At 47.8% G+C, this 24,832-nt stretch overlaps 11 protein-coding genes and 1 non-coding gene across 13 annotated transcripts; 7 read left to right on the top strand and 5 right to left on the bottom strand.

Moving 5' to 3' along the window:
• The first annotated feature begins 487 nt into the window (after positions 1-487).
• Positions 488-1,528, top strand: FOIG_11711 (alcohol dehydrogenase). Its single transcript, XM_031212275.1, has one exon. The coding sequence runs from the start codon at positions 599-601 to the stop codon at positions 1,487-1,489; it is 891 nt and encodes a 296-aa protein (XP_031058252.1). The 5' UTR covers positions 488-598; the 3' UTR covers positions 1,490-1,528.
• Positions 1,529-2,158: 630 nt separating this feature from the next.
• On the top strand, positions 2,159-2,755 carry FOIG_11710 (uncharacterized protein; the record flags this gene model as incomplete). Its single annotated transcript, XM_031212274.1, has 1 exon — positions 2,159-2,755. One exon carries the CDS (start codon positions 2,159-2,161, stop codon positions 2,753-2,755), a length of 597 nt encoding a protein of 198 aa, XP_031058251.1.
• Positions 2,756-3,000: 245 nt separating this feature from the next.
• On the top strand, positions 3,001-4,407 carry FOIG_11709 (uncharacterized protein; the record flags this gene model as incomplete). The annotated part of the gene is made up of 3 exons (XM_031212273.1): positions 3,001-3,130; positions 3,175-3,794; positions 3,859-4,407. 3 exons carry the CDS (start codon positions 3,001-3,003, stop codon positions 4,405-4,407), a joined length of 1,299 nt encoding a protein of 432 aa, XP_031058250.1.
• A 288-nt stretch (positions 4,408-4,695) lies between these two features.
• Positions 4,696-7,128, top strand: FOIG_11708 (uncharacterized protein; the record flags this gene model as incomplete). Its single annotated transcript, XM_031212272.1, has 3 exons — positions 4,696-6,085; positions 6,133-7,000; positions 7,050-7,128. 3 exons carry the CDS (start codon positions 4,696-4,698, stop codon positions 7,126-7,128), a joined length of 2,337 nt encoding a protein of 778 aa, XP_031058249.1.
• A 595-nt stretch (positions 7,129-7,723) lies between these two features.
• On the top strand, positions 7,724-10,121 carry FOIG_11707 (uncharacterized protein). The gene is made up of 11 exons (XM_031212271.1): positions 7,724-7,871; positions 7,919-7,978; positions 8,029-8,042; positions 8,091-8,127; positions 8,183-8,208; positions 8,256-8,329; positions 8,376-8,472; positions 8,525-8,786; positions 8,833-9,025; positions 9,077-9,623; positions 9,680-10,121. Exons 1-11 carry the CDS (start codon positions 7,835-7,837, stop codon positions 9,803-9,805), a joined length of 1,473 nt encoding a protein of 490 aa, XP_031058248.1. The 5' UTR covers positions 7,724-7,834; the 3' UTR covers positions 9,806-10,121.
• Positions 10,122-10,134: 13 nt separating this feature from the next.
• FOIG_11706 (uncharacterized protein) lies at positions 10,135-10,833 on the bottom strand (the record flags this gene model as incomplete). The annotated part of the gene is made up of 1 exon (XM_031212270.1): positions 10,135-10,833. The coding sequence occupies one exon, from the start codon at positions 10,831-10,833 to the stop codon at positions 10,135-10,137; it is 699 nt and encodes a 232-aa protein (XP_031058247.1).
• A 555-nt stretch (positions 10,834-11,388) lies between these two features.
• FOIG_11705 (uncharacterized protein) lies at positions 11,389-11,924 on the bottom strand (the record flags this gene model as incomplete). The annotated part of the gene is made up of 2 exons (XM_031212269.1): positions 11,389-11,789; positions 11,852-11,924. The coding sequence occupies 2 exons, from the start codon at positions 11,922-11,924 to the stop codon at positions 11,389-11,391; spliced, it is 474 nt and encodes a 157-aa protein (XP_031058246.1).
• A 2,202-nt stretch (positions 11,925-14,126) lies between these two features.
• FOIG_11704 lies at positions 14,127-14,242 on the top strand. The gene has a single exon (XR_004093445.1). It is a non-coding gene; the product is annotated as a 5S ribosomal RNA (ribosomal RNA).
• A 1,183-nt stretch (positions 14,243-15,425) lies between these two features.
• On the top strand, positions 15,426-17,107 carry FOIG_11703 (uncharacterized protein; the record flags this gene model as incomplete). The annotated part of the gene is made up of 2 exons (XM_031212268.1): positions 15,426-16,587; positions 16,644-17,107. 2 exons carry the CDS (start codon positions 15,426-15,428, stop codon positions 17,105-17,107), a joined length of 1,626 nt encoding a protein of 541 aa, XP_031058245.1.
• Positions 16,997-20,100, bottom strand: FOIG_11702 (uncharacterized protein). Its single transcript, XM_031212267.1, has 4 exons — positions 19,097-20,100; positions 19,006-19,034; positions 18,851-18,952; positions 16,997-18,785 (listed from the first exon to the last, which is right to left on the bottom strand). The coding sequence occupies exons 1-4, from the start codon at positions 19,264-19,266 to the stop codon at positions 17,113-17,115; spliced, it is 1,974 nt and encodes a 657-aa protein (XP_031058244.1). The 5' UTR covers positions 19,267-20,100; the 3' UTR covers positions 16,997-17,112.
• Positions 20,101-20,645: 545 nt separating this feature from the next.
• FOIG_11701 (uncharacterized protein) lies at positions 20,646-21,581 on the bottom strand. Of its 2 annotated transcripts, XM_031212265.1 has the most exons (2): positions 20,956-21,581; positions 20,646-20,895 (listed from the first exon to the last, which is right to left on the bottom strand). In XM_031212265.1, exons 1-2 carry the CDS (start codon positions 21,504-21,506, stop codon positions 20,796-20,798), a joined length of 651 nt encoding a protein of 216 aa, XP_031058242.1. In that variant the 5' UTR covers positions 21,507-21,581; the 3' UTR covers positions 20,646-20,795. The 2 variants fall into 2 exon arrangements, with proteins under 2 accessions (XP_031058242.1, XP_031058243.1); XM_031212266.1 differs by having other exon boundaries at positions 20,646-21,581.
• Positions 21,582-22,629: 1,048 nt separating this feature from the next.
• Positions 22,630-23,109, bottom strand: FOIG_11700 (uncharacterized protein; the record flags this gene model as incomplete). The annotated part of the gene is made up of 1 exon (XM_031212264.1): positions 22,630-23,109. The coding sequence occupies one exon, from the start codon at positions 23,107-23,109 to the stop codon at positions 22,630-22,632; it is 480 nt and encodes a 159-aa protein (XP_031058241.1).
• Between the last annotated feature and the right edge of the window lie 1,723 nt (positions 23,110-24,832).

Genomic DNA, 24,832 nt, shown 5'->3' with positions numbered 1-24,832 from the left:
TACTGCCACGTTGTTTCCTCTTCCCCTCTGCCCGCCTCACACAGCTGCTGCTCGAAGTCGACCTGTTGGGCAACATAATCCGTCAAATTGAACTTCGGATACATTCTCACGACTAAGTACTCCAGGCCATCCATTTCTAAATCGTTGACTGAAGAGTTCTGAACCTTGGGCTACCCTGAACAACTTCAAAATTTCTGCGGTGCTTTTGAGTTCCGCTATCGACTGCGTCATATTCCGCAGTGGGGCTGCCTCGGCATCACCAGCCCCACCACGCCGGGTCGCGCCCCACTTGCCCCGGGGGACCCGGCAGAGCAGCGGAGTTCATGATGCAGGTTTTGTCTCGCGGCGCGAAGTCGGCGCCGATTGTACTCGTAAGCCCGGCGCACGGATCTGTGTCCACTTCATGTCCGATAAGAACGCCATGATGAAATTTCACCGCCTCTTGGCCTCCTCAAAATGGAGACATGTCCTTTATTACCATGACTTTTGAGCGCCCAGGCCTGATTAGAATATTGGCGCGTCAATAACACGATCGCATACGACTCTCATACAATATTGAGCATCAATAATTAATCCTTCCACTTTATATTCCACCATCATGGGATCCCTTGGCCTACCGCGTCTTTACATCCTCGACACAGATTTATCCAACTTCCCCAATCCCAAAGGTCGCATTCTATCATGTTACACCGACGGCAGCGACCTTCGTACAGTCCATGATCAGATGAAGACGATGCCAGATGGAATCACAATTGATCACCAAAATGGCTTCATGTACTGGACAAACATGGGTCCCACCTTCAAATCCAACGATGGCTCCATCGAGCGCTCAAGATTAGACGGCTCCGAACGAACAACCGTTGTGAGCACTGGTACGGTTGGTGTTTATACTCCGAAGCAAATCACTCTTGCGCGACAAAGTCGGAAGTTGTACTGGTGCGATAGAGAAGGAATGAAGGTTATGCGCTGTAATCTTGATGGATCTGACGTTGAGGTTCTGGTGTCAACTGGCTCAAGTGCAGAGGACAGAAAAGATATGTGCCGTTGGTGCGTTGGTATCACAGTAGATGAGTCAATGGGATACTTCTACTGGTCACAAAAAGGCCCATCAAAAGGATCCCAAGGGCGTATCTTCCGAGCCAAGATTGACAACCCAACACAAGTCGAGACAGTCTTTGACAAGCTCCCCGAACCTATTGACTTGGAATTCGACGAGAGCACACAAACTCTGTACTGGACAGATCGTGGCGATCCTCCATCTGGAAATTCATTGAATCGTGCTTCTATCGGAGATCTTAGCGCCGCGCTTGAGCGGGAGGTTCTAGCTAGGCGACTACACGAGACGATTGGGCTTGCATTGGATAAGAATACTGCAAAGGCGTATGTGACGGACTTGTCAGGAGGTGTATATGCTGTCGACCTGAAGACGAAGACAAAAACAGTGCTGTTTCCCGAGCTGGGGGATATCACAGGCATAGCATTGGCGTAGACTAAGGTAGAAGGATAAAAGTGTATAGAATATTGAGCAATTATATATATATATATATTTTAATCTACGATTTATTAGATTTGGCGTGCGTGCAGCGTGATCAGTCTCACCGAATAGTCAAAAGCATATTCCATATGAGTTAATCTATTGCTAGAGCCACTAATCGCTGTCCTGATACCTATTTCATAGAGAACACTATTACCAAATTAACAAATGTGTTCGTCGGGAATCTTGGTGGTATAGAAAACTTAGAACTGATACATAAAGCAAAGCGGATTAGATCTTTGTACCTGAACGGTTAAAATAAAGTAAGGTTCCAGTATTATATGTTAAAACTCGATAAACAAAAGGCTATGTAACTGTCCATCAATCAACAACCTCCAATCTTGAAAGTCTAGTAGCGTACACGAAAGTAACAGAAATTTCATATAAAAAGCTTTCTATCGAGTCGTGATAGGAATAGCAACGCATAAAGATATAATAAACCCAGTTCAAAACGTTCGCCATGAATTTCTTCTTATAAAGTCCTAATCTATTGCTCATTCTTTCTGTCTTGACCCGTCACACTATTATCTCGACCTGTCATTTCAGAAAAGAAGATTGATCAAAATTTCGCCAAAAGCCCAAGGTATTCCATCCCACTCGACAGATCTCATCAAAGGAGTAGATATGGAAGACTCACTTCCCAACCGCTCAGGAGGATCCAGCACCCCTCCACCTGACATGGAACCTAAAACGCCAATACGAACCGTGCGGGTACCTCAAATTCAGGCCCTACCACAGGGTGTACCCCCTCCCCCGACAGCGCTCGAGACAGAAGACTACTACGGTCTCTGGCGCAACACACCCCGACTCATCGCGCGATCAAACTACCCCGATGACCAATGGTCGGGCCTATGCAACAACTGGTCGCAAGTAGAAGATTCTCATCCATTGAAAGTTCTCTGGTCAGATCCTGAGGGAATTCTCCAAAAGGAGCTAACCGGTGCGCTGGAGTATACACAGTGGAACTGCTTTGAGACCTATAGCATCGGAAGTGCACTGCAAGAAAATCAAGTGAAGCTCCTGATTATAGTCGAGGCTGGATCTACGAGTTGGTATCATGCCTGGATTGTCACGAGGGTGTGTAGGAATATCTTGAAGAGTTATGATATCATGGATGTCGAGGTTGAGGTCCAGGAGTGTACTGGTTGTTGGGCTATCATGCGGATACGGGAGTCGGTGGGACCTGGGGTGACTGTACAAGATTGTCCCATTTGTCATTGACATGGAACAAAAGGTCTATACCAAGGCTTAGAGGGTCGAGATGGGTTTGTTTCGCGTCATTGATTAGTGAATAAGGAGGAGGCACTGCACCCTGCCGTTGACAAGACCCACCTCCAGTGTTGATAAAAGGGCAAAACACAACATGGGCGACTTACCTGGCAAGACATATTCAAGTTTCCTCCTCAATGCTTCGATAAGCCTTTGGGTTCTCACAAAGAAAGATGCACATTAGACAACCGCCCGTCATGGACCTTGAGTCAAGTGAGAGTCACGACTGTTCCCCTTTCGCTCGCTTTGCTGAATCGGTATCTCTCAGAGTCAGCGAAGAACCCTTCCAAGAAGAAGAGGAGCCAGGATGGTGCAGAAGTACCCTAAGTAAGCATTCTCAAGTCTGTTTTCGATTCCTCTAACATGTATAGTTGTCTTGTCCTCGCACTTCGTCGTGATGAACACCTCCGGCTTCACTAACTGTTTTGGGGCCCTACAGAGCTACTTCATCGGCGAATTTGGGGAGCCATCCTCTGCGGTATCATGGATTGGCTCAATGCAAATATTTCTATACTTCTTTATCGGGGCCTTCTCAGGCCGTCTTACAGACGCTGGATATTTCCGCGTTACCTTCTTCACAGGTTCTCTTGTCCATGTTGTTGGCATCCTTGCAGCCTCATTTGGCTCTGAGCTTTGGATCATGTTTGTTACTCTCGGCCTTGGTGTCGGCTTGGGTAATGGACTTATGATTTGTCCCATGCTCGCTGTTATGTCGCAATATTTCACCAAGCGTCGAGGAATGGCGGTAGGGATCACAATGTGTGGATCGTGTACCGGTGGGTTGATTTACTCGAGCATCTTGCGCCAGCTTATTTCCAGCTTGGGGTTTCCTTGGACGATGCGTTTCATCGCTTTGATACAGTTCGTTACATTGGCCTTCGCGAACATCTGCTTGAGACCCAAGACTAGCGCAAAAAGTAAATCCGGCTGGGTAGATTGGACTGCGTTTCGCGATGTTCGATTCAATCACTATGCAATTGCAACATTCATGGTAAGTGTCGAAAGCGAAAGTGCTTGAGAGTGCCGATGGTCGATGATTCTAACGTGTTTTCTAGTCACTACTAGGTCTATACATCTCAATCTTCTGCATTGTCGACTTCTCTCGAACGTCAATTTCACCACCACTTTCTTATCGCAACGGTCTAAACCTTCTGATGATCTTCAACGGTGTCAACGCCATAGGTCGCTTTGGATCCGGTCTTGCTGCTGACAAGTTTGGTGTATTGGGTGTCTTTGTCCCCATCTTGGTTGCGACATCCCTCACCCTCTTCACTTGGATTTCAGTCAGGACGGTTCCGAGCATGTATGTCTGGACTGTATTCTGTGGGATATTCTGTGGTGGCATCCAGAGTTTGTTTCCAGCAGGGCTTGGATACCTTACTGCTGGGACAGAACAGCCTGGGACGAGAATGGGCATGGTCTTTGGACTCGGCAGTATTGCAAGCTTGATTGGGTCGCCAATTGGAGGAGCTTTGGTTGGAGCGATGGACGGTAATTATTTGGGTGCACAAGTATTTGGAGGTGCGACGATGGCTTTATCTGCGCTGTTCTTGGAAGCTACTCGAAGGGCGGACAAGAGGATGGTGCGTTGCTCCAAAGATTGAGATACCTTGTCATACCCGGAACACAATAGTCTGAAGGCTATTTCCGAAGTCAGAGTGATTAGACGTGGCTTTATTATTATTATTAAACATAGAGAAATATTACTTTAAATGGGTTGAACGTTGACGTAGTGAAGCTTATTGTGTCATCTTCTGCGCTATTGGTTGAAAAGTTCCTGAAAGGGCTGAGGATGACAAGAAAATAGTGGGCCCAGTCAACCTTACATGACGCCTCAGACTCATCGTCTCTAACGTCGACGTGACATCTTTGCTAGCGAATGGCTTGTTAATATGGAACTCAATGACAGAGAGACCAGCACCAATGATGGTACTACTGTACTCCCGAGCGAATTCCCTGACTTTAGGGACCTGCTAGACCAGCCCGGCTTTTCTGACCTTGGCTTCTCCTCCTTTCAGAGCCCGTTCAGTGATGAAATCAATCCTCAATTATTACACCCTGTCTCGGGCATAGGAGATAGCCTGGGACCTGGAGACAGCCCAGAAGTCAACTCAATTTCTCCGTTTGGGCCCACCGAAACTCTCGCTCCCATCACATCAAACGCATGGGCTGAAGCAAGCACTATATCAAACCAACCGCCCAAGACTGGAAAGCGACTCTCTCTCAACTCAGTCCGCATTCTCAACAAATGGCTCTCGAATCATACACATCACCCGTACCCCAGCGTCCGAGATGTCGAAGCGATAGAGAGGCAGACAGGATTGACTCGACAGCAAATCTTGAACTGGTTCGCCAATGCTCGCCGTAGGAAGAAGTTCAATCCACCAGAAACAACGGATCCAAGTTCGGCAGAGGCTAGCCCCCGGGACATACCCCTGCGTCGACCACCCACGCCAACCGTCCAACAAAGTCCACTCGAGCGATGGGAGAACTCACCGCCTGAAGACGAGCCATCCACCATGGCTGCTATTGCAAGGGCAGTATCCGGCGCAAGTGGTTCCATCGACCAACCCCACGGTACGCGAACGAGACACGGCAGGGCACCATCGTCGACTGGTACCTGGGCGACAACCGACACCTCTGATTCAAGTCGAAGCTCGCAAGTCTCGGGCTACTCACATACATCCAATCGGTCACTCAATAGAGTCATCAAAAAGCGTCGGCGAGGAGGTCTACGGACCAGAAATGATGAAAAGAGAGGTCTCTCTGTTGCTTGTCATCGCTTTCAGTGTACATTTTGCACTGAGACGTTCAAGTTGAAACATACATGGTCCAGACATGAGAAGACACAGCATCTCTCTCTTGAGCAATGGGAGTGTTCCCCTCTTGGCCCAACGGCTCTCAACGAGGGATCCGAAACTGTTTGTGTTTATTGCGGTTTTGTAGATCCGGATAATAGGCACTTCGAGGAACATAACCATGACTTATGCCATAAACGCGAAAGGGGAGAGCGGGTATTCTACAGAAAGGATCATCTACGGCAACACCTTCGTCTCGTCCACGGATCAGAGTTTATGAAGTGGCCAATGGAGGAATGGAAGTCTAAGCATGAGGATGTCATATCACGTTGCGGTTTCTGTGATATTGCTATGACGACATGGTCGGAGCGGGTGAACCATCTTGCAGAGCACTTTAAGGAGGGCAGGACCATGGCAGATTGGAAAGGGAACTGGGGATTTGATGCTGCAACGCTCGATATGGTGGAGAATCACATGCCTCCCTGTAAGTGAGTAGCGCTAAGCACATGCGTGGTACTTACTATTGTGCAGATCTAATAGATTACGAGCGCAATTCACCCCTCCCATTCTCTACGCAGCAGGGTGCGCCATACAGTTCAACAAGCGCCTTTGAACTACTGCAGCTGGAGCTAGACTATTTCTACGCCAACTACACCGATATCAACCACAGCATCCCCTCCGATGAGACTCTTCATTTCGAAGCCTGCTGCATCATTTTCGGAGCGGAAATGAATTATCAACACCCCTCAACAGCAACATCCTGGCTTCGCGATCTTATAATGGGCACACAAGATATCGTCAACAAAGCACGAATGACGCCTATGAAGAGTGCAGCTAGGTCTCGATTCTCAGAATTGAAGATTCATAGCAAGAAAGATATCTTTGAGGACTGTAAGCTTGAGACGTCGCTAAGGCAGTATGTTGACATGCTGCAGTTGTTGAACCTGGAGATTGGAGATGTCGAATTGCAGAAGGAGGCTTGTTCGATCATCAACCATATGCCTGATGCTTCGCCCATGTTTACCCAGTTGTTGATTGGTTTGGTCTATGGGTCAACAAGCTGGTTGGCTTCGTTTCGAGAGAGGGTAGGACTACCGCCGTCTGAAGTTGTTTCATCAAACACGCAAGAAGGCCTCGTCCCTCCTCTACTTTCCTCTGGCGGTCTCCCTGCCATATCCAGTAATGATCATGAGCATTGGAGACCACCGAGCGGTTCCAACTCGCCACCTATATCTCTGGGACAGAAGATCGTTTCGCTGAACGATGGCAACATGTACAGAGGTCTGACCAGAGACTTGACCCGCTACGTCGCGAGAACCATTTCACCTCTGAATCCAACAAGCCACATCCCAACTGACGAAGAACTCCAATATCAAGCACGATGGATCATGTACGACAGGTAAGAATTACGATCCTCTCACGCAAACCTCCACTGACCTGGTTTCCAGCCACGACGTATGGAATCAGACTCCAGCCGATAATCTAGACTGGCTCACCGAGTTCAAGAGAGACTCTGGCTTCTTCTAGTTCTCGCCAAGATCGATAGTCTCATCTTAAATAAGAACCATTGTGGACATGAGGGCTGATGCTTACTTTAAATCGCTCACACCTTTCCGGCCTTGTTTAGTGTCGAGCCGAGAGACTGGATACGCCAAGCCGTATCCCCCGATGAATAAGCTCGTATGGCAGGGTAGCCTAAGTCAGCGGCCGACCCTTGAAGCCAGTCCCACTGAGTCATGTAAAATTACTGGTCCGCGTAAGGGAAATTCCAAATAAGCATATCTCCATTGCTAAAAAGCCTCATGATGCATCGCGACAAAACAGTCCTCCAACGCGGAAAAGCAAAGCCGATATCGACTTTTACAAAGCGATGAATAGCATTAACAATAAAGCTACCCTTTATGCTCTCCCTTGAATCTCAAATCTTCCAAAATGCTACAGTCTCTTGGGCAAAAACAAGTTTAGATTACCATCATCAGCTCAGGGTCCACTCCGCACTAAACCATTCCTGACTCTACGCCGCCAAAATACGACGTTAGCTTCGGTAGTTCAACCAAACTTTATTGGCGATGTCACTCTTTCAGGCTAAGAAGAGAAATTTTGCTTGTTTATCTTATAAATCTGATAATCAGAGTGGAGAACGTGAGGGGGAGTGACCGATTGATAAGTCTGACCATTTCTCGTTTGTTGGTTCTTGGATCTCAACGTACTGGTAATTTGTTTGCAGATCAAAATGGCTGAACAAGGTGGATTTGGCGAAAGCCTTCGCAGTGAGTATCGACTTGTAGAGTATGGGCTATACGCTGATGCAGTGAAGCGTTCTTTTTGGGAGCGGCGGCAAAGTCGAAGGAGGAGAGACGCCTTGTCAGGAAATTAGGTTTGTCCAGTCGTAACCGCTTGTTCTTTGCCGATCCTGACGTTTTCCAGATTTCTTCATTATGGTATGTAGCTCAGGCAATGTGGTTCATGGGTGATACTGACAGAGCCAGACATACTGCTGTCTGAGCTACTTCTTCAACTTCCTCGGTAAGGCAAACCTTCATGCTGCTTCAGACCATCTGACTGACCAAATGATACACAGATCGTGCGGCATTTGCCAACGCCTACGTAAGCTTAACCAAGCCAGTCTGTTGGCAGGCACACTGACGATCCAGGTCGCTGGCCTTCGTGAATCTCTCAACATGACTGGTCATGATTACAACAATGTTCTCTCCGTGACCACCGCAGGGTACGTTTCATTAGTCTTATGCAAGACGGCTACTGATATGAAGTAGAATGGCCATCGGCCAGCTTCCCCATGGCATCATTATCCAGAAGATCGCGCCTCGAATCTGGTTCCCATCCATGGTAGTCATCTGGGCTGGTCTGACAGTAAGTTAACTTCACACCGGCGCTACTAATCCTGCCAGCTCACATATCATAGATGGCTAGTGCCGCCGCAAAGACTGTCACTCAACTCTGTGTCATCAGATTCTTCCTCGGTTTGGCTGAAGCTAGTACTTATGCGGGCACTATCTATATCATTGGAGCATGGTATAAGCCTGAAGAGATCTCCAAGCGAACTGCCCTCTTCACTGCCTCAGGCCAAGTCGGTACCATGTTTGCTGGTGTCATGATGACAGCCATTCATAAGGGCATGAGAGGCATGTCTGGCCTCCAAGGATGGCAGTGGGTGTTCTTGATCGGTAAGTCGAGTCGTATACTGGGCTAAACTGGAGCTGACAGCTATAGACGGCATCATCACCCTTCCCATTGCCTTGTTCGGCTTCCTTTACTTCCCTGACATTCCTGAAATCACGAAGGCGAAGTATTTGTCCCAAGACGAGAGGAAGTTGGCGGTTTCCAGGCTCCCCCCAATTAAGACCGATGGGCACAACATCATGCCCATGTCTCTGATCAAGCGCGTATTTTTTACTCCCATGTTGTATGTTTCTCCATGAACCCCTTGCCAATTTGGTTCTGACCTCCCCGTTAGCTGGATTCTCTTCTTCTGGTCACCTGTCTGCGCCAGTGTAGAGGGGTTCCCCTTCCAAAACACATTCCTTCTCTGGCTCAAGTACTACAACGACAAATTCTCGCAAACCCAAATCAACACTTACCCTCTTGGCGTGCAAGCTGTTGGTATCGCTGCGAATATGCTTGCAGCATGGCACATGGACGCAACCGGCCAACGTGTCCCAATGGCTATCCTCGCCGTCCTTCTTCAGGTTGTCGTAGGAGCTATGCTTCTCGTGAGGAATCTGTCTGACGCTGGGGTCATGTTTGCCTTTTATCTCGCTGGATCAGCGTACATGGTCAACCCCCTTATCTTTGGTTGGGCAAACATCATCCTGCAGCGAACAGGTGATGATGCCATGCGCAGTGTGACGCTGTACTCCATGAATATCGGCTCCATGGTCCTTTGGACATTCTGGGGCATCATCTTCTATAGTGCTGCTGATGCGCCTTATTGGAAGAAGGGTGCTATCTCGCTTCTTGTTTGCTGTGGTGTCATGTTCTGTTACATCTGGCTGGTCAATTATGTAAGAGTTACATTGCTGAGTCCGCCGTTTGACAACCGCTAACCAAGCATTTCTAGCTCGACAAACTCACCATGAAGAAGTATGGCGACCGAACTGTGGAGGATCTCGAGGAGCCTATCGAAGTGAGCGAATCTGACAAGGGTGATGCTACCAAAGTATCGGAAAAGAACATAACTTCGTGAAAAGATTGTTGTCTCAGAGATATGAGGACAAACCCCAGAAAAGGAGCGGCGTAAGATAATTGAGTATGGTTGTTCGTGTCGGATACGAGTTGCTGTCGTATGTATGATGGGCACCGACTTCCGGAGTTGTCACGTAGCCTGAAGCTATGAAAGAAATATCTGCATCGGATAAGATTTGTATTCTAGACGCGCTCACTTCTTCTCACCCAGAGCTATGCTCTCCTTTCGATCAACCTGTGGTTTAGAAGTACCAATCTTACAAACCCCGCTCCTGATGCCTTGCATGTATCTAATTTTAAAGCCATTTGCTTCCCATCACTCTCAATCGGTCACTGACCCCAAATCAACAGAGCAAGGATATTACCAGGGATACGGCTCGCGCCTGGTGCTGTAGAGAAGATCTTGCAGGTTTGATCAGCCTCTATGTAGGCTGCACCACCGCATCCTGATGTTTGTGTACAGGCATCAAGGCAAGCCTTGAAGCTGATTCCCCGGATGGGAGTACCAATGCTGAAGATGATGCGTGGCAGAGTGTCGCACACGATTTGGAAGGAATCGCCGTTGGTCGCATTGAACGGATTGGGAAAATCAGCGCAGGTAATGGGCTCTTCTGGTGCGGTAGAAGTCGTAGTAGGCTCGGATGTTGTCGCCATTGTGTCTGCGGTAGTTGTTGAGGCCGTGGTGATGGAAGAGATCCTCTCTGACTCAATGTCCGCGCTTGTAGTAGTTGTTGCGATCGTAGTGGCAGCTATCAAACTGATGCCTGGTCCGGCTTGCGCTTCGGTAGTTGTAGTCGAGTAGGTACTACTGGTTACATCGGTGGAAACAGCCATGGAGATTGTTTCGAAGGGCTTGGTGAAGGTGGACGAAGAGACAACCGCGGCTGTCGATTCCGCTAATTGGCTGATGGTGGAGGTCATTTCTAGACTGGACATGGGAACAGAGGACGAAGGCCGGCAAGGCCCAGCACTGACGCCAGAAACGGCGAACAAAGCAAGACAGCAGGTGACGGTAGTAAAACGAGACATATTCGCCAATGACGACGGTGGGTACAAGTGGAGGACTAAAAAACGGGAGGTTCTGAAGGATGGAAACGACTAAATCTTGTAGGAATATAATGCTCTTTACTCCTTTCTTTTCTAGTTGCTTTAAGAAGCCTTCCATATAATTATTTTGACACTTTTGCCTGTCGCGCGTTGCTAGCTCAACCACACGGATTTCTGAGAGGAGACGATATTAATGCTAAAAGCGGTAATTGATCTGAGCTGAGCTGAGAAATATCGCAACGCCTAGATGGTCCTACAATTCGTGAGAATAGGAAGGAAGAAGATGAGAGAGATGGAGTGAAAAGCGCCGAGTAGAGAGAAATCCGAAGTCATGTTGTGAGGCAGACAGTCGTTTTCAATAGACTCATTTTTTTCACAAAGACCGTGAGTTTTCCCATTAGCGGATCCTCATACTAAAGACAACAAGTTAATCGTAATGAATGATAGATAATATACTGGACAAAACCTTCCCCTCACCGCATTACCCAGCCTGTCAGAAGCTACATAACTAGTACAGCTACTACTGCATGTATAAGCTCAAGGGTAATGGTTATAGCCCGGACGTGGTCCTAAATACTGCCCATACGAACTCTTGATAGAATCATCCAGACTTTTGGGCTCGACAACATGTTTCTTAGAGAAATGAGCATCAAAGTCATCCAAATCATACGTATTGAAACTTTCCGGCTTGTCGTTGACGCATGCGCGACACATGTACTCATTCGGTGCACCCTCAACATGCGACCAGAGGACCCCGTTCTGCATCATCAGGAAGTAGTTCACGATGATGTTGTCCACCGCCTTATCGGAGTCATGCCAGCCGCATTCCCAAACAAACCTTCCGGTATTTGTCTTGTGAGGGAACTTGTCACAAAACGTGGGATGGTTCGGTTTTCTGGGGCCCGACTCGATATTCGTACCCCAGAACATGACTCCTCCTAATTTTTGACGGTGTTTGACGACTTGAAGGTACAGTGGTAAGGAAAAACTATTGACGTACCAAAGTTCTGGATGCGGTTATCTTTCGAGGGGTCAAGCCTCTGAATGATGCGCTGGCCTTGTTCGTCATTCATGCTCTTGATGGCAAGTAAGACACGAGGGATCTGATTGCTATCAAGGCCTTGAATATTGCCGTCCAGTTGAGTATCGTCAAGTCATTGCAAGGCACCCGGAAGTTCCACGTCGTCAATTTCTTCGACAGAAAGTTGATCACTCATGTTATCTTGGCTCCTGTATAGTTGGTCAATGGTTCAGTTGTGTATGTTGAGTTTCTGAACAGAAGACGAACGAACTAATGGTCACAGCAGTCTTTATAGCTGGTGATTGGGCCTCAACAGCATTATTCACATGCTAACTTTCATCAACAATGTTCGCCCAACCCATGCACGTTCACCCTCAATTGCGTAACCTTACGTCAGACCAGGATGTCAGAGAGCCTCATTCCAACCCCGTACCAATAGTTGCGACAATCTCATCAGGCAATATATTGTCAAGGGGCAAGTATTGGGCCGCGAATCCGAGACTACAAAGGTAATCAGCGAATAGGTTGCTTCCAATGACATTTTGATGAGAACATGTGCGGTGAAGGTGCAGTCCCAATTCGCCGTACCGCTCAGCCGCAGAGGTTGAGGGTGGTGCAGCTCAGAGCCTGATGGGAAAGGATGGCTGCAACGTAAGAAATCAAAATCTTTCACATTTCAGCATAAATTGATAATGCTTCGTACGATTCCGCGTAGCATCTTACAATATTTCACACATAATCCGACTGGACTTGGGACCAAGTATCTTAGATTTATAACTTTGGTCGAGGCCTTGATGTCAACTTCCAACCAATCTAACATATAAGGGGGATAGACTCCAACTCTCAGTCGGCAAGGCTCAAAGGAGTTGAACAGGTAGTCTTGGCCCAGATCTCTTTCTCAAACACTGCCCATTCCTAGCCTTCCACCAAATAAGGTCCAAATCATGTAAGCCTTCTGTAGCGTGACCTGTTGGGGACTCTGTAACGAGTGAGCGGCACATAATACCACGTAGGGTACCATACAACAGGTGCCCACCAATACTCATAGCTGAGGTAATAATCCCCACAATATGGAACATTGTTAATTGTGCTGTCATAGTAATACCAGTTCCAGTCGTATATGTAGCATCCTGTTGCTGGATAGGTCTGATATGGGTTCTGATAGTAGTATTCGCTCATTGCTTGAGGGTCGCGCGGCCAAGGTTGAACTTCTAAAATTGATTGCGCGTCTCGAGGCCACGGTTGAACTTCTATAAATGGGAATAGTGGTCAGAGGTTATCATTACCGAACAAACTGAGATATTGAAAGAAAGGATGACCCTACCGCCCTGATCAAGATGTCGATTTCCATGCAAGCATTGAACGATGCGGTGAACTTGATGGGCATCCATTCCTCTTAGGCTGGCGGCGAGTTGAGTGTCGTCTAGACCTTGGACGACCTCCTGAAAACTGGGATAATGTTGGCCCGATACAGCTAGCTGTTCAACCATGTTATAAGCTCCTGGGCTGGCTATTTGGTGAGGTGAGAGAAACACAATGTGTCAATTTAATAGAGGGGATAAATGGGTAGATGGGTTTAGGTTGTCAGATCTGGTAGTATGATATTTAGTCCACTTCCGCCGCCTTAGCTGTATGGAGATCTCAGCCCTATGTCTAGGAAAACAGCTCATGGGGCGAAACAAGGTGCCTGGAATGCCAGCTGCCTCGGACATTCTTTGCCCGATGATGGATTAGGCATAAACGAAGGAGCCTTGTTTCAACCTCTGTTCCAACCGGTACAGCTTGATCACAAAGGTATACGTGGCAGCAGATGCATATGACGCGCCGGAAGTTGGAGATAGGATGAAAAGCCAATTAATTACCATTGCGGGTTACGCCATAGATGCGGAGTGGTCTGGTGTCAATCTTGTGTATCCTGGTGATAACGGAAACGGGTAGTTGGACAATTAGCAGCCCGACAAGTAAAGGTGGCTGCTAAGACGAGAATGACAAGCTGTGGTAGTGCAACCTGAATCAAGAGTGCCTAACGTTGCAAATCCTGATACAGTTATGCCATATTTATGATCGGACCAAGAACTTTGGCATTGTGTCTGGGCTACTTGAATGCTTGAGGGAAAAGACGTCTACTTAACCTGAAGCCGTCTTTTAGTGGGGTGACGTCAGCGGCTTGATTTCCACCACCAGCCTGCTCAGGTTCATCTTCAGTTGACCAGTTGCCGGGTATAGATCTGATTGACAGCAACGATAAGCACATACGACCATACCTGCAGGAAAATACGGGATCCCGTCCGCTCTCCCATAGTCAAGCCTGTAAGGGGCGGATCAGTAGTTGGGTCGGTGACGACCAGCGAATCCCCGCTGTTGTATGTTTTTTTGGTGTTTCTGGGGCTTACTGATTGACCATCTCACTAACCAAAAGCTCTCTGCTCAATTTTTGCCGCTCATGATAACTCTTCCCACGGTCGATTCTCAATTTTGATATCCTAGTACTAAAACAGGCCATCCCGATGAAAACGGCCGAGATACAGTCATCCTTATGGCACAAGTTGGTGATCCAAGTTATAGTTCTGATGACTTCTGTCTGCATGTGCGTATCATTCTGAGCAACTGAAGAACGTACCTATACCAAATAGCAAATGACATGGTATGTCACACGAGCATGATAGTAGACATGTCATCATTTCTTAGCTGGGCGTAGCTGTCTACTAGATAATAAATACTCAGGGTAATACCACACGTACTCGACATGGCGAGGATACAAACAGCAACTATGAGACCGAATCAGTGAATCTCATAATCCCCACAGAAGAAGAGCGCCTGGCAGTGTTTCAGTACAGAGGAGGAAAGGCCACAGTTGGTGCTCGGCTTTCAAAACACCATTGTTACGGCGGGCAAGCCGGATGGTGAGCCAATCGCTGAAATACCAGGCGAGGAGAAAGCTGGGTAATATCAATGTATGTTTCTTGCCTGTCGAAATTCTGCCGGCGTTTACCACTGCCACCTTTTCTCATAAAACAGATTTACCGAACTATATGCCAGGTAGCTAGCACCCAACATTCCGAGCGGTTACTCTGGCTCCCCATTGTCTGAACGAATTCGTTAGCATCCAATGAGATCCAGCACCCCGTGAATCAACCATACCACCCCAGAGAAAGGCAGAGATATGGTTGTCAGGTTGCAGTACTTAGAGTAAGTCCCAACAGCTTTGGCAGGAAACGCTTTTCCTAATCTGGGCAAAAAGTGCGATGTGCTGGGAGATTGACTTCGTTTCTGTGTTGAGGGGTAGCAAGATTTCCATGAATGGGGTTAGCATCCCTGCATAGGATCCGATCATGCTTGACGTCTTGATCTGCCTGACAAACTGATCGGCTGGCTCGCAGGACTTCTAGGATTACTGTGCTTTATTTTATTATATCTGATGTTGATTCCGAAGTTCCGGGTTCCGGACGTCCGACATTATTTAACAGACACCTTTGGAGACACATTCTGGATTGATTCCATGTCCACAGTGTAGCTATTATACGTGTATCGACTAACAGATCCGCATATCAAAATGAAGCAATCTGGTGCTGCTTTCATACACGGCCGTGTGTATACTGTAAATGACAGACGGCCATGGGCCGAAGCCTTTATTGTTTCCCCATCCGGGCGTTTTGAGGCAGTCGGAACCGACCAAGCGATCCAAGACCTGGCTGACGAGCATGGCCTACCCATCTACGATCTTGACAATAAATTCGTCATGCCAGGAATACACGACGCACATACCCACCTCCTAGTAGCCTCGATGCAGAAAATGAGCGAAGTTGACATTGGATCAGATAGCACCGCTGCAACTATTGCCGAGAACATCAAGAGAGGACAGACCACTTGTGCCTGTGCACAAGCTCATTTCAGAGGTGATTGGCTCATTGCAAACTTTTACGCAGGACAGAACTTTCCAGATGGAAAGATGGATCGAAAATATCTTGACGATACCTTTCCTGAGCAGCCGGTGCTTGTTCGAGATGTCTCCTGTCATAATGTCGCCCTTAACACCGCAGCTCTCAACCGCGTTGGGTATGGCGCTGATGTTGAGGATCCCCCTGGAGGAAAGTACATGCGGAGGCCGGATGGCCAGTTGACTGGGGAGTTGGTGGAAGCAGCATCAGCTGAGGTCTTGGCGAGCCTGCCTCAGCCATCTGTGTCGTTCGTCAAGGAAGCTCTTATCTATGGGATCAAGATGTCTCACAAATTTGGTATCACTTCACTACAAGAGGCGTCTGCTAACACACTCTATCTTCACGCCCTTCGAGAGCTGGACAATGAAGGACGACTGGACATGCAGGTTTTCCCTCACATTGTTCATGCACCGGAGAGCTTTGCTCAGGAGAGAGCCGAAAGCCTTCATCGGCTCATCGATGATGCTGATGTGTTTTGTAGTCAACACATTGATGCAAGGTTTGTCAAGTTTTGGATGGATGGAGCGCCCATACCGCCTCACTTCACGCAGTGCGACATTGGAGCAGATGGACTTCCCAACGAGGACAGGCTACTGCTTACATTCGAAGAGCTGTTGTCAGCTTTGACAAAGCATGATGCAAGAGGGTTGACATGCAAGATTCACTGTGCCGGTGATGGCTCTGCAAGGCGAGCACTGGATGTTCTTGAGCGAGTTCGACAGTCAAACCCTTCAGGCCCAGTGCATGAGCTGGCACATTGCAACGCCATTCACCAAGGTGAGAGTGATCGTGTCCATTGCTTCTACTTGGCAAGTACTGACCGACTACTGAAGATGACATTTCCCGAATGGCAGATTTACGAATTACGGCCGAAATGTCACCCGCGATATTTCATAACACAAATCTCACAGCTAACTATCCCCACATCTTCAAATGGCCGTTCAAGGAACTCCAGGATGCTGGCGTCCATGTCACCGTAGGTTCCGACTGGTTCTTGACCGACACGCCAGACCTATTCCCAGCCCTATCGGCCGTCGTGGAGCGCTTTGGTACGCAAGAGGGCAAGACGACGAAAGAGATTGGAGGTGCAAAGATCTGTCGTATCATAACGCTAGCGGGTGCTGAGGCCGTAGGCAAGGCTTCGGAGATGGGAAGTATTGAGACAGGAAAGAAGGCGAATTTCATTGCGGTTGATCGGGACTTGAGTCGTGGTGAGTTTAGTGGAGCGAAAGTGCTGAAGACGTGGTTTGAGGGGAGGGTGGTTTGGGAAGATACAAACAATACGGCATCTATTTAGTTGGATCAAGCAACGGGGGCTTGTCCTGGGGACCATGTCCCTGCATTACTCAGGCTAAATACAACTGGTGCTCTGATTTCTCTTTCTCGGGAAAGTCTTGATACCGCATCGCCATCGGAAAAGCCCATCTCGCTCAGTCCATCCAGCTCATCAGCTTCTCGGAGAACCTCGGCCGGAGCATCGACTTCAAACACAGCCTGTATATCACCATGTGGTGAGAAACCGGTGAACTTCCACATTCTTGAAACTTTGGCCGCGTCAGGTCCAAAAGTCCATAGGCGTCGACGTTCGTAGAAGCCGACGCAAAACAAAAGAGGTGCATTGACAAGTCGTGCGAGAAATACGTGAATCGAGTAGAACTCGAGAGGTGACAGGAATGGTTTGATAGGAAGAAGTATCAGTAGTGCAAAGAGGTTGAATGGTGGCGGGTATGCGAAGATGGCATCGCTTTTTACGCCCTCAAACGTCAGCACTGTCTTTCGAAACTGGATCTCGACATCCTCAGATGTAACGATGGTACTGAACCGGTTGGTGAGGAGGGAAACAAGAATCGTGAGAAACAGAGTATTGCCGAGAAAGGCAAAGGCAATGGTCAGTGCCGGTCCTAAAATGGCGTGAAATTGAACAGATTCCTCAATTCCTGTTCCATCCAGTCCGAACCAGATCCACAGCAGCCATTTGATTATGGTGAAGTCGTTTGGAATCGAGCCATCTCCCGGAGAAAGCCACTGCAGCGCTAACAGGAACCCTGTGAAACACCATATGGCGAGAAATGTGAGGATCAGAAACTCCTTCATCATGGCGTGGAGCGAAATGAAGACAATATGGTCTGGTAGAATGTTGAAGGCCAGTCTGGTCAGAAGAACTGGGGCTGCGAGACACAGTATATTATGTGCCAAGCCATTCTGCACGCTGCTTACAGCTAGCTCATAGGCCCGAACTGTGATGTAAGCCATGAAGATGACAGTGTACGAAAGGTCCAAGAATGACCATAAAGTTTGCGAATGAATCATCCACCCGTGTTCAATGATGGCAGCGAGTTCGTGAAGAACCCAGCCGGCAGAGTACAGAATGAAGACTACTTCATTTCCAGTCAAGTTGTCAGGATCTCGATACTGCATCGTATAAACATATAGCAAAGTGAGAATGATGTAGTGCACCAGTTCGATGATATATCGGGTACGCGGAACCACGAGGCGATGGTGGTCAAGCAGCGGCGCCTTGCGCGGTTCGTACAAAGACACCGGGAGGTACTCATAATGGTTCGGCAAGATATCGACGAATGACAAAGGCGTGTAGACAATCTGGCCACGGTACACTGCATCTATAACACGTCTGCACCCTGAAGAACTGACAAAGTTCTTGCTCTCGGATATGATCGCGAGTTCGAGTGCAGTCAGCTTCCTCTCATGGCCGCCGCGCTTCTGAATAGGCCATTGTGGATAGCGCCCGTATTGTTCAACTTCAGGCGGAGCACCATGAAAGGGGTCAAAACCTTGGACCAGGATCTTGGAGAGTAGGAGTAGACCGTCTAAACCTGGGTTGTCATCGTGAAAGTTGCGCAGGATCTTGATAGCTAATAGTTCGCATAATGTTGCGCGGGCTATGCTGGTGCTTTGGTCAATGACGCTCGATTGCTCGCGAAGGAACTGTACTCGGTTTGCGAGGAGACAATAGACTGATTGTTGTCAGCACGCAGTGCGATACGTCTCAGCGATTGTCTTCAAAAAGGGTATGGCGCACCAATGGAGTAGTCATTCTCGTCATATAGACGATCTACCAACGGACGGACAATGAGGTGGTTGACTCTTGGACTCTTCAGCTGCTCCAGAGAGTAAGGGTCATCTGGTGAACGGTGTTAGATGGGACACATCGGAGGATAGCACCTTGAGATGCACCTATGCTTGCGAGTACAAATTTTCTTATCCTGCATCCGATATACAGTCAGCACGGTCTATTCAGCGCAGAATTTGAAGGATTCATCATTACCGGTGCAGGGTGACAAAGATTGAGGGTTGAGGCCATTCCCCCTCGTGCTCAATATCTGTTTCCGTCCCGAAACTTGCAGTCGCATCATTCAACAAAGTGCTCTCGTCTGGCTCGTCTGGCTCGATGGTGTTCCTGAAATTTGAGGATAGGCCATCCAGATCTTGGCTCATCGTACTCTCACGAAAATATAGATCGAGTACAGGTGACAACGAAAAAGATGTAGCCCCCAAGAACTAGCGTCTCACCACATGTTTTATTCACAGAGCGGGGTGGAGCTGTCATCTTAGTCTGCTATGTGGATCGAAGCCCTTAAGTCGATGATGCTATGCTACAAGTAGAGAGCAGTTGACCTTTAGACACACTCATTTCCACAAAGCTCTTTTTAACTAACTTAATCGCGGTTATGCTTATTGCCACACTGCACTGCTCCTTTGATCTGCTGAACTGGTCCAGTGGTGAAAGTTGTCTCTTCTCTCAACGGCCATCGTGATACCCCAAGCGAGCCTCAGTTCGAATGGCATGCAGGAATTTTGGGTGGGGGTTTGACAAAAATGACGACCTGTTTGGGGCTGTGTAGTGAAATGACTGCGCCCCCTTCGGTTGCATCCGGCTTGGCCAGCTTCAAGCATTTTATAGCTCCATCGTATCAACGGAAAGGCAAAAGCTCAAGTGCCTGTGAATATGACGTACGCGTCAATTTCCTTGGCGTCTTTGTTTGCGGGGAATGGATCGCCAGTGTCAGATGCTTGGTTTTGTAGCACTGGCGAGATTGCACAGAGCAGCGGTGTGAGTCAAGGTGAGCATGATATGACTGGGCGAGAAACGAGCACGAAGCGGTGTTGAAGAGGGACAGACTGAAACAAGAGGGCGTGTACGACAGAAGAAGTACCAGTCGGTATCTAACATCAATTGCAGCAATGATAATCGAGTGGGTGCTTATTGCAGACAAGCTTTTTAGCGCCGGGGGTAGAATCAAGGGTCTACGATGAAATGCACACCTCGGAGAATTGAGACGAACCCAGGCTCATAAAAGCTCAAAGACAGGCTCGTGACGATAATTTACGAGGCGGGGTTTGCATGGAATTGTCTCGACCACGCGGCATTTATTTCGCTGACATTTTTACGAGCGCGAAATTACGGCTGCGACGATGCTGTTCTGGGACTGATCATCAGCCCTTTTGTAGTGGCATCAATTGTAGCTGGCAAGTATATATCTCAGCTTGCGATTAAGCTTAGAGACTACGGTGGTACAGTGTGGTCTGTGTGGACATGCCCTGTAACTTTGGGGAGCTTTGACAGGATCAGCAACTGGTAAAGTTACCCCTCATAGGCGGCCTCTGGAACTGCAGGGAGGTTTTGTTGCAAATGAGACAGATTTCGTAATGGGAATCATATTCTAGTCTTTGAGGCTGGCTCAGAGCTCATTTGGCAAAAGCCGAGGGAGTTTGCTGGGCTTCATTCATGTTGGTATGAAGTCTTTGGTGTCTTTGGGCAGTCCATACAACACTCACCTCTGCGTTTATTATGAGATCGTGAATGGATCACCATGTAGTCTAATTGATTGCCGCTTTCGCAGCAAGGAAGAAACATGTTTTGCAATTTTTATCTGAAGGGAATGTGCATTACACTGTGAAACGCCCTGGCCATGCTCCTCGTCGCAAATCGCTGGTCATTGTCTTATGGGTATTTCGTAGTATCATTATCTTGCAGCTTGCGAATGATATGCGCGTCCTCGTGTACCAAATGAATGCACTGCTTGCGGTTTCGACAAACTGATCAAAGTGGCCAGATCAACGCGACTTGATGAAAGAGAGGCGCTTTGTCAGCTGGATTTCATCAGAGATGGTGATACAACTGACCATAGTGGGCAAGTCCGCGATCGTCCTATCAACCACGGATCAATGCATTGTGGATGAAAGAGGTGACCGCATGGTAATTTCCTTAAATTTGTTCCCTCAATAAAATCTTCAGTGCAGATAGAACACGCTGGAGAAGTGCGTTCATCTGCTTGCCGTGCATTTCGGTCGGTGACATTCGGAGAGCGATTCGACAAATTAGGCATCGTGAAATAGCGCTGCAAACTTTCGAGTTTCGGCTTTCGTGCCTTTCGAAACATGTATGGAGTCATTTGGGCTTGCGTGTGAATCTGCTTGGAGTGTATCCGATGATGATAAGTGACGGTCGGCATGCTCTCCACGGCCAACTTTCCCAGACCGGAGCTCGTTCGAAATCGCGGAAGCTGTGTTTCCAGAGGCCGTGGCATATGATTATTTCGCAGGAGCCAGTGTACGAAGCAGATGATGCAGATGACCAGAATGACTACGACGCAGAGGATGATCCCCCACATTGTAGTCGTTTTGTTGTCATGGTTGGGGTCATGGCTGTTTGACGGGTCCTCGGATTGTGCCATGCGTGCCACGAGTATTACGAGTTGTGAAATGAGAGAGAAATAAGCTGTGAAGGGATATCGGGAGTTGGTTCTTCAAAAGCCTTTTCCCTTGCTGGTCTGGATGATTGGTTCTTGTTTTTCTGACATCAAATATCTGAAAGAAGAGCGCTGATTGGCCTACGCGGGATTAGTTCCCGAGGGGTCTGAGAGCACATGTCTGATCTCCCTTAGCATGCCGGGAATGCAGTCAAGGGGATCGCTGAGGGGTATATCTAAAACTCCCAAGTACTTCAAAGTGAAGGAAAAAGAAGCTTGACCCAAATTGAGGCCAGTGTCATCAGGGTGCATCTGCTTTATTGCCTAATTCACCAATGCTTCCATCATGTGCCGGTTACGGCTAGCATCAACCCAAATTGAGGACATTCGTCCCAGAGCCACAAAGGCTACAGCTAACGGCCACTAAGTCCATGTGATTTCATGAAGCATATCATATTGCTTGCTACTCTTGGAAACTTATTTAGTGGGGCTTACAGAGGCAAGGATAGACATGCTGCAGAAGAAATGGTCTTATCAACTGAACCTTCATCTTCACAAATGACTGCGCAGTTACTACTCAGAGAGAAGGATGCCCAATATAAACATGTCCCCACGTTTCAAATCGGCCCCCACGATCAAGTTCTGCAAACAAGCCGCTTATGTACAGCCAAAGACCGTTATTTGTAGTTGAAACTAGTGGCTGAGAGCTTATATCAGCACAAAGAACTCAGTCGTCCCTGCTCGTCAAGGCGTGACATGCACTTAGGATGTTGACTTTTGGTACTGTTGTCCCCGCCTTGGGCCCTCTCGACCTTTTATGCTGCTTGTGAATCCATGAAGCTTATACTGGCAGAGGAAACTGGAGGAAGGGCTGGGTCACATGGTACAAGGAATTACAAATTCTCTTCATGGTTTCTCGCAGTTTATAAAAGACGGGACGGAAGTGAACGTTACCGTCAGAGGCTTCAAACTCCTGCTTGTTGGTTACACAACTTGGAACAACGCGGCATCATGGTGAAAATCGGGTTAATGAAATTACCCATCATCAGCTAACTTTGACATCCAAAAATTTTCCATGCTGCTGCGTCCCAACCAGCCTTATTGGATCTCACATTCTGCCCACGCAGTGAGGTGCGCCATCATTCCCCTCGTAGCAGGTGACAGTCATAGCTCCTGGAATCATGGTCCAAAGTCCTTTCTTGACTTCCACGTGGACAAAAACTCCTTCTATGGCAGCGTGGACAAAGTAAGTTCGATTAGGGAAGGTAAATCCATGGATTTGGTCGGTTTGGAAACGGGGGAATCCACTAATCGTTTCTCCAGCAGCTATGTTGAATTGCTTGCACTTAGGCTTCTCGGGGCCCAGCATCCATGTGAAAGCTCGACCAAGCAAAGAAGTCCTTGGAGTTGGGCAGCGGAGAGGTAGGTTTTTAGTTTCAGCAGATTTCTTCGTTATGGCACCTTGTGCGACCCAGGTTGTGTTGTTTTCGAGAATCTCGGGCCGGAATTGCAATTCTGGCCAAGCTGAGGCGGGAAATGGTCCGACGAGGAGGAGAGCTCCAAAAGACAGGAAGGTAGAGAGCTTCATAGCGACTTCAGAGTGGGGAAGGTTACTGTTTAGGCGTAGCAGTAAAGTGAAGGTGGTTTGAGGCAGCTTACAGTTGCAATTTGACGCTTGGTTGCGATATTGCTGATCCAAGTGATGGCCGATCCAGAGATTCAAACGCGGTCGGGGCTTTATACCTGTCAGCCTCTTCCTTTCATAGCCATCAAGACACATTCGCGTACTGCAATCGATGCAACCTGATCTTACAACCTTGCATTGGGGAGAGAAATCTACTGTGTCATAATCAGCTATGTTGGCGGCCTGGAGCTTAACCTTATGGCCAGCATATAGCTTCATACCTCGTGTTGGATGACGCCTTCGCGGCTCTTATACACGGTTTCCAATCTTGGCGCCACCACTTCTTCCAAAACACAGTAACAGAGTCCTTGTTGTGTCTAGGTAGTTTTAGGAAAACAAGGATTACATCTCCAGAGTGGTCTGCAGATATAATACACTAAAATCTAGATCTTTACAGTCAGCCTCTCATTGCTTTTTAAGATACTGGCACTTATTCGAAACATCAACTTACTAGTGTCCAATACTTTGTTTATTATCTTATGTGATGATACATGGCCAATGTGGTACCGGTATAGTGGAGGGGTAGAAAAAAGAGCTCCAGTTCCAACATAAACGCAAATAACACATATCAGCAAAGACAGGCAACTTACGCCTCGTACCTCTCCTCATGGGCAGTAAGAGGCGTTAGACTTAAAGGTAAGTGTATTCTTAGCTACTTGAAACTCTTGTTTGTTTTAGAATTGAGGCTGATGGAAACTTCATCCCAAGGTCTATCACTCTTTACATGCCTTTTGTTATGTAGATGTGTTCTAGTAAGGAGAGGGAAAGTGACTTCAAGAACGGTATCAAGATAACTACCTGGTCCATTCGGCTTTGTTTGCTCCTTTGTGACCGGGACCAGTTACAATTTCCTTTGAAGCACATCCATTGTCATGTCCACCATGTATTGGTCCAGATATCAGCGAGCTTGTAATGATCATCAACAAGAATTCAGGTGACGGGATAAGAGAGGACGTAAATGAAGTGTTAAAAATCCTCTGTACACATTGTCTTTCAAAGGCTTGACTTCTGCGGGGATTCTTTAATGTGTTAGCTTGATATATCTCGATGACATATCAAAGGCTTTAATCAACGTATCAATCAATTATCGTGGGGATTGCCAGGGGTTTGGCAGTGATGTCCGCAATAATGGCCGCGTCAGCAGTTGCGCCTTGTATCATGATGCAGAAATTTCAACGAAAGGCAGACCTGGCATTATGCTTCATAACAAACGCCACTTTCTTGGCTTGAAGTGTAAATCCAGGTCTCGAGAGGGAAAAAATAACAGATGAATTTCACGTCCACTCTCTAACAAAGATGTCATGTTCCTCCTTTTGTAATTCTTTGCGGAGAGCATTGACTTCCGAGCAGTGTGTTACTACATGAATATCTTGCTATTTCCACTGACCACTTATTACAGAGCATTTTGCTTTGATAAAGGTGTACTATTTGGGCGTATGCAAGTCAAAAGCTGAATGGCTGAACTGTTCGTGGGGTTAACGGTGAACTCTACCTCTTTGGGTCTGACACCGGAAGGCCCCGCCCTCCACCAATCGGAACCCGTCCAAAGGCCTGACACCAGGCCACTTCTCGGCGCCTGGGACCAGTAAGAGAGGATCCTTTCAGGGTATTCCAAGGAATGACAGCA

This window comes from Fusarium odoratissimum (genome assembly GCF_000260195.1).
Source record: "Fusarium odoratissimum NRRL 54006 unplaced genomic scaffold supercont1.22, whole genome shotgun sequence".
NCBI lineage: Eukaryota > Fungi > Ascomycota > Sordariomycetes > Hypocreales > Nectriaceae > Fusarium > Fusarium odoratissimum.
This window is presented reverse-complemented; position numbering and strand designations above follow the sequence as displayed.